At 40.5% G+C, this 8,204-nt stretch overlaps 1 protein-coding gene across 1 annotated transcript in view; it reads left to right on the plus strand.

Annotated features, from left to right (window-relative positions):
* Positions 1–6,807, plus strand: part of LOC106783850 (homeobox protein OTX1-like) — a gene marked incomplete at its 5' end in the record, with an annotated part of 45,476 nt that extends 38,669 nt beyond the window's left edge. Inside the window, 2 exons of the mRNA XM_014742765.1 lie at positions 2,016–2,170; positions 5,618–6,807. Of these exons, the coding sequence (XP_014598251.1) occupies positions 2,016–2,170; positions 5,618–6,517 (1,055 nt within the window). The remainder of the gene's footprint in view (positions 1–2,015; positions 2,171–5,617) is intronic.
* Between the last annotated feature and the right edge of the window lie 1,397 nt (positions 6,808–8,204).

An 8,204-nucleotide genomic window follows, 5' to 3' on the forward strand; every position in this document is an offset into this window, starting at 1 on the left:
GAAGCGAATCCCTTTACATTTTCTCTCTCTCTCTCTCTCTCTCTCTCTCTCCCTCTCTCTTTCTCTCTCTCTCTCTCTTTATTTGTAACTTTCAAAAATGATCCGTGATTAAGGTCGTCGCGATCTAAATTCACGAATGAATTTTTTGAAAACTAAGGACATTCTAATCGGTCCTACTGTTCGCCACGACGAAAGACCATAATCAGAATTCTATTGTTTCGAGCGAGGATAAGAAGGAGTCATTCGCAATAGGGAGTTCAACTCGTAGCCTGGCAAAGACCATCGTCAACGGTAGCAGCCAACGCCCACTTGACAATCAAGCATCCTCTTTTCCTTCGCGTTCATCGTTCTTCCTCTCGGTCTCTCTTTATTTCCTTTCCTTTCCTCTCCTTTCCTTTCCTTTTTTATTCCTCTTCTTCTTCTTCTTTTCCTTTCATGCTGTTTCCTCGTTGCTCCTCCTCCTCCAATTCTGTCTCTCTTTCACTATGGAGAATCTTAGTTGGTACAAGCAAGAGATAGAAATCATAGATCCGAAGTGATCGCAGGCGTGTCGCGTTCGTGACGAGCAACGACGGTAGCCAAGCACCCGTGGAATTTGTACATTGTGACCGGCGCAATCTACTCGTTAGATCTCGTTCGGTAACCAAATGGTAGGCCCACTCGACCAGTTCGTTAGCCGATACCACGTAGGCATCGTCATCTTTTTCCTTTTTCCCTCCCTCTCTCTCTTTCTCTCTCTCTCTCTCTCTCTCTCTCTCTTTTTCCTTCTCTTTTGCTTCCTCTCGTCATCATCGGTCAAAAGTACCAATACGTTACATTCAACTTACAGATATTTCGGTTGCCGAACGAGCAAACAATGCTTTAAAGCACTACGACCGCTCCTTCTTTTTTTTGCTTTGTAATACCTTCCTAATGAAATCGTTGTTATTATTCAATACTTTCTTGGTATCCTAGTACTCACAATCACACAGTATACTTTTAAAATAAGTCTTATAATAAATCCTTAACTAAGGAATCCATTTCCAAAAAATACATTAACCAAGGTAGAGAGAAAGAGAGTAGGTATATATTTATATAAACGAGTAAATAAATGTGTGTTAACTTTTGTAGTCTACCGGATAAAACTCGACCGAACTTTACGATCAAACTCGACGACATCAGATGTTTATTGTTTTTTTGTTGTTGTATTCTTTGACTGCGGCATCCATGTTGTTGTCCGTAGATGTTCCTCTCTAGTCCTCGTCGTCATCGTCGAGCAGGCAGCTGGAGAAAAAAGAAATAGAGAGAGAGAGAGAGAGAGAGAGAAATGGTCGCGACTTTGGTACCTCTCTTTCTCCCGATGGCTGTATATATACTGTAGCGAGAGAAAGAGAGAGAGAGAGAGAGAACAGGAGTGTACCCCCTCGTAGTCGACGTTCCACCACCCCAGCGGGCCCCCTTTACTCCTCTCTCCACTGTTCTCTTCTCCCCGGTGACCCCCTCGTAAGCGGATTACGTGGGTCCCGAAACGAGCCAAGCGAGGCTCGATGGCACAAGGAAGGTATAGCGAGAAGGGAAGAGAAGGGCAGAACGCCCGCTTGGAGGGAGGATGCTGTTCAAAATTACGCTATCGCGGCCTCGCAACGCTCTCACACCCCACAAATGTCGTCCCCCTTTTCCTTCATCTCTCTCTCTCTCTCTCTCTCTCTCTTTCTCTTTCTCTTTTTCTTGTTCTCTTTCTCTTTCTCTTTCTCTCCGTGTTTCTCTGTAGCTACGTCCAACGACGTCGATGATCGTTTCTCTTTTTTTCCTCTTTTTTTTTCGTTTTATTCCTTCTTATCCACGAAATTCGTCGATTCCGTCTCCTCTGTTCTGTTCTTCTATCCAAAGTAATATTCTCTCCACCATTTTGATTTCGTTGCATCGTTGCTGTTGGAATATATGTAATGCGTAACGCTCGATTTAAAAAAGAAGATAAGTTTTGGGGCAATGATTTATTCTTGATTATAATCCTCGGTTTATTTTCTGCATTTCAGGTATGAATCAGCGCAAGCAACGACGCGAGAGAACGACCTTCACGCGTGCTCAATTGGACGTGCTGGAAGGTCTCTTCTCGAAGACTAGATATCCGGATATTTTTATGAGAGAGGAAGTTGCCGTTAAGATCAACTTGCCTGAATCCAGAGTACAGGTAATTATTGAGTAGTTTTTATTTATCGGGCGGACGCCATTTTGGTCTCGGCGGATGAACGGATCGGAAATTCTATCCTTTAGAGAAAACCAAAATTCCTGATATCTAACGTTCCTGTTAATTGAATTTTCGTTAGTGCAAACACAAAGTTATTATCGTTAAAATGCTAAGTGAAATGGAAGCAAGAAATCAAATGATCGGTTGATGAAATGAAAGAGAGAGAGAGAGAGAGAAGGAGAAAGAGAAAGAGAGAAAAATGGAAACTAGAAGAGAGGGTGTCTGCACGAAAAAGAATAGAAAAAAGAAATGGAGTGAAGAACACTGCGTGCTCCGGCAAGCACAGACGAGATTTAAGGTATTTACACAATGCGGTGTCGCGTCCCACGTTCTTCCATTTCGCCATTGTCCTAAAGTAGAGTAAGGCATTACTACACATTGACAGCTATGCCAAAGAGCTCGTTGACGCTTTTATTGCGGTCCTCGTAACATCTCCATTCCACGACGGGGTGCTAACAGATCGACTTACATCGACTTTCCAATCGAAATCACAACGGGAACTTATAAATTCCCGCTATTAAAATGAACACGTTATCAAATCGAATTCAATTTATATAGATTTCATTATGAAACAAACAAAGTTATTGCTTATTATTAAAATTTACTAATAATTTTGATTCAAATCTCTTACTATTAGTTTTGAATTTATTGATTTTTATACAAGATTTTTATATAACCGTAAAAGAAAATGACGGAAATATTATCACAATTTTCGGAAATATATTTCTAAATAAATAATTATCAATGGAAAATTATATAAATCTTTGGGAGAAATTAATTTTTTATAGTTTTGTGAAAAACAAACTAGAGAGAGAGAGAGAGAGAGAGTAAGTACGTTTCTCGTCGCCGCCATATCGTAGGATAGAGATAGGACAAAAGTAGAAACACACGCAGGCACGTACGCATGCACGCACACATATCACACAGCGTGGAAATTCGGGTGAGCTAGTTTCCACGCGACACGAAGTTAAGCCTCCGTGAATGGAGGGCTCCCGATCAAAAAGGGACAACTCGCACGTATTGTACATATGTACGTGAAACACGCGATTCTACGTAGAGAAATAGTTAGAGGAGGGGTGAGGGGGAAGGGGGTGGGAGAATTTGTTGGCGTATAGGCATACACGAAACGTAGACAGTATGATCACCTTTTCTAGGCGTGTACCAATAATATTCACGTATGGGAGGGGTCTCTGAAAGTTTTCGATCTCAGTGGGGGAGGGTTTTTTGATGCAACCCGAATAGCTGTTGCTGCTACTACTACTATTACTACTGCAACTACTACTGACGTATAGGGCATATAGAAAAGGATACGATGTGCGAAGCATAGTTTGATTTGTTCCTAGATTATAACCCCTCTTCCTCCATTTCTATTCTTTTTCTATCTCTCTTTCTCTCTTTCTTTTTTTCTCTTTTCAACGTTTTTTTATTTATTTCAATCTTCCTCTCAGGACGGATAAAAAGAAACCAACGATGAAAAATAGAGAACGAGAGAAAGAGAGAGAATTGCAGCTGCATTAAGAACGTCGCTCTTCTTCCGACTATTTTTTAATTCGTTTTCAATATTTTCAATTAATTCGTAAAATTCTATGAAGGATGATCGAAAATGTCAGAGGTGAAAATATATAGGAGGAAAGGAAAATGATCCATCGCATAATACGTGTAGGTGATTTCGATCGGTGTTGGTATTAAAAGTGCAAATAAGAAAATATATTTGTCATAACAGAGTGTTAACGCAGCTGCGTCCCCCTTCGCTCTCTCTCTCTCTCTCTCTCTCTCTCTCTCTTGGTTGTCGTCGTCGCCGTCGTAGTTGCTTGACCCCCGTAGACGTATGGGGTCGGTCGGTTAGTTGATTTTCCTTCGCGTTGGATATAAACCAGATGGTGGTGCAATTTGCACCTCGGACGTGGATACGCGAGTACACACACAAATATACACACACAATACGAATAGACAAAGAGAGATATGTAGAGAACGCAAACGATGATGGTGCGTGTCGTGTGGTGCGATCGTCGCTCCAGGCTATCCTCCGGATGCCACCGTTGCTCCTTCCGTTGCTTGTTGGGGTAGCAAGCTTCTGGAAAGGGGGTGTCGTTGTGCAAACATAGACCGATAATGCCTCTCTCTCTCTCTCTCTCTCTCACTCTCTTTTTCTCCGTATCCCCTTTTTCGACCCTTTGACTCTTTTCACTTTGAAAGGCGCGATCATTTTTCCCAACTTTGACAGTCGTAAACTCATCGCGCGCGAAGGATCAGTCATAAATTTCTCGAGAAAAAGAAGAAAGAGAAAAATTCGTAGGATTCGTGCAATTCGTCAAACACTTTTTGTTTTCTTTCTTTCTTTTTCTTTTTTTTTTTTTTCTTCATTTTTATCAACAAACGCAAATTCTCGCAAATCGATCTATTTCTCATCGAAGTTTCCACCTTTAAAATCCGGTATGCAGTTGGTGGAACACAACTGTTACAGTAGCGTCGATAATAACAACAATAATGACGGGTCCTGTTTTTAAAGGCACGGGCATAGATTCATAGGATCGCACCCCTAGCCACATTGTGTGTTAGGATTAGAGAACAGGCCATGGCGAGACGCGATAGAAAAGAAGAGAGATAGACAGAATTTGCGGCCTGCTAGGGGATGCTTTTTGTCCCACCTACCCTCTCTTTCTCTCTCAACAATTCTGAAACCAACCCTACTTTCGAGGATCGTTCCTGGTCGAACGGGAGTACACTTTTCCGAGGGCGTACACGTATACACATATATTTGTACGTACTCGGTTTGTTTGTTGTTGTAGTAGTCACGTCACACATATACATGCGTACATAGATTCCCAGTACTACAATATATATACATACACACCGTTGTGAGAGCGTACATTCAGGAGATAGGTGTACATATCTAGAACCATTCGATCTCGCCACGGGGGTTGAAAACACCCCTTGCTCGCACGATTCGGGCTTTGATTCGCGCATGCGTGCCGGCAAACGACGAAAGATCCCAGGGGATGATGCTCCTACGCGAGTTAGTATAAGTAAGAAAGAATGAGAGAGAGAGAGAGAGAAAGAGATACATGCGGAGGACAAGAGAGTGCTGGCCCCCTTCTCGAATCCCTGTTATTGTTGCGATTTAATGAAATGTTACGCCCGTCCGCCCGCGATTACTTTCCCATTGCGCCGATTAACTCCCCATTCGTCGTCTACCCTCGCGTTCACCAAATACGAAGCGTTCCAGGCTCGTTTCCATCTTCTTTTCTTGGTACGAAAATCATCCTCCGTCTTCTACCGTAGAAGAAAAAAGGGTCCTTTTCAAAGAGAGGGAATCCTCCAATCTCTTTGGATGTATTTTATTTCGAAGTCTTTTAAAAAAAATCTTTCTTTTCTTACTCTATTTTGCAGGTATGGTTCAAAAATCGTCGAGCGAAATGTAGACAACAAATACAGCAACAGCAGCAGCAGCAGCATCAACAACAGCAGCAACAACAAAATTCACCTAAGGGTTCCTCGCCGAGAGCTAATCAAGCGCAGAGCAATGTTAATCAAAACGGTAAAATGGTGGCGACGACAAATTCGTCCAGGCAATCCAGCCGACGTTCCTCGCCCGTTTCCCCGCCACGTGGCCGAGAAGCTCCAAACTCTAACTCACCTTTGTTACCGACGAGCTCTTCTTATCCTCGACTTGGTCTGACTCCGACCGGTGGCAGTGGTGCTAATAGTGCTCTTACGACACCTTCTCCTCCGCTGACACCTGGATCGAGTCAACTGCCACCATCGGCCTATCCTCTACCGATTAACCAAATACACCACACTGATTATAGTTTTGCGTGGAGTTCTGCTACGCCCGCATCCGTGAATCCGAATCCGGTTTATCCAGCGCAGACTTACAATGCCTACTCGAATGCGTACGCTACCAGCGATTATTATCAAACTCAAATATCGCACATGCATCCTAGTCCACAGGGTAACTATCATCATGCACAGTATCACCATAATGTGGCTGTTAGCTCACCGTTATCACATCTAACCACTCAGCAGCATCCTCAGCATCATCCTCAACATCAGCAGCATCCCCAACACCATCACCAACAGCATACACAACATCCCCAGCAACATACTCAACAACTTACCCAGCAGCATACGCCGCAGCATTCCCAGCAACATACGCAGCATACGCAGCATACCCAACAACATCAACAACCACCTACCCAGTCCAGCAATAATGAAATGACCAATGCTAATGGTGACGCTGAAAACGAAGCTTACGTCCTACCGGATCCTAAATATTCACCGATAGTATAGCGCTCCACTAGGTCCTCAGGGATCTTTCATCGTGGACAAGAAATTATCGGGAGCGTTCCTAATTCATTAACGGCATCATCTTTGTCTTCACCATATCATTGGCGTATTAACAATGTACCTATTTGTCATGAAATCAATGGGAGCCTCGATTCCTCCGATGACAATTAATTCAATAATATTTTGCTCGATAATTTATCCACAACGGATTTAAATATTTATAATTTTATTTTTATATCGTTTTTTTAATCTCTAAAGCAAGAAGTCTTATCTTTTCTTTAAAAAAAAAAAAAAAACAAAAAAAAAATGAAAAACGAAAAAAAAAAACAAAAAAAAAGTCCTTCCAAAAAAAATCAATAGACATAGTAAACCCTGGTATCTTTATTGTTCTCTGTTTCACGGATCTAAGAGTTTCCTGAACTTTCCTGAACAATAGTTTCAAATTTACGAAAGCCACCGATCAATTCTTTTTTATTATTAACTTTAGACTATTTTACACCTTTTTCGATACTAACTCTTACAAATTACTTGGATCTCATTCAGCTCTTTTTTTCCTTCTATTCTAATTTTACTTACAATCGAATTCTCTTTCCCTATTCTCTTTTTCAAATCTTTCAATAGCTTCATCCATTCCTACCATTGCTCATTTTCCATATCCATCTTATTCCTTCCTGATATTAATATCATCTCTTACCCGATTCAACTCTTTCAATTTAATCGAAAACCTTTATTCGTTTCTGTTTCTAACTCAATAGTTTCATAGTTCCTAATAACATTTATAAACTCCGAACACTGTTTTACGAAAATTAACGCGAAAAGGTTTCGTACTGATCGATAACATAGCATAACTCAGAGGCTTTTAACAATGTTATTTTACACGTGTCTCAGCTGTTATACTTATTTCTCATTTCAGTGTTTTTCCTTTCATAAAAGGTGTATTGAGATTTCCGTTTAAATTTAATTATTACGATTCATAAAACATATTTGACAATAGATGAAAGAGTTGAATTTCCATAACTAATTTTTTTTAACCCTGTCCGGGACGAGCGCCGGATATATCCGGCATCCATTTAATGACCTGTGTCTAAGAGTGCCGGATATATCTAGCATCCATTCGATGACCTGTGTCTATGAATGCCGGATATATCCGGCATCCATTCGATGACCTGCGTGTACAAGCGCCGGATATTGTGTTTAACATTATTTTTTGTAAAAACAGTTCTTTTTTAACGCTTTGGAAAATCTTCATAAAAAATCTTCATACGCGTTATGTGTACATTTTCGCAGCAGGAGTGTCACGGCAAACAGAGCGCTCGTATCGAAAGGGTTAAACAACGACAAAATATAAAACGAAAGAAAAGAAGTCAAAGAACAATAGAGACAAAATATTAAATATTTTTTGAGAAGACGTTTTAACTAAATTATTATTTTTAAAATACCTATAAAACATTATTTAATTCAACTGTCATTCATTTCAAGATATCAAAAAATTACCTATGTAAAATTACCTAACATAAACCTAACCTAACTTAAAATTACCTAACCATTTTATCGAAAATAATAGGTTGAAATTAAAAATTGTATTCATTTGTTATGGGGTTCAAAATGGTTGTAGGGTGTTCAAAAATCTACAAAAATAACGAAGAATAGAGAGATGAAAATAACAAAGATGAAACATTTCAATTTCATT

This window comes from Polistes canadensis, unplaced genomic scaffold (genome assembly GCF_001313835.1).
Source record: "Polistes canadensis isolate GaletaPanama2010 unplaced genomic scaffold, ASM131383v1 scaffold_27, whole genome shotgun sequence".
Taxonomy (NCBI): domain Eukaryota; kingdom Metazoa; phylum Arthropoda; class Insecta; order Hymenoptera; family Vespidae; genus Polistes; species Polistes canadensis.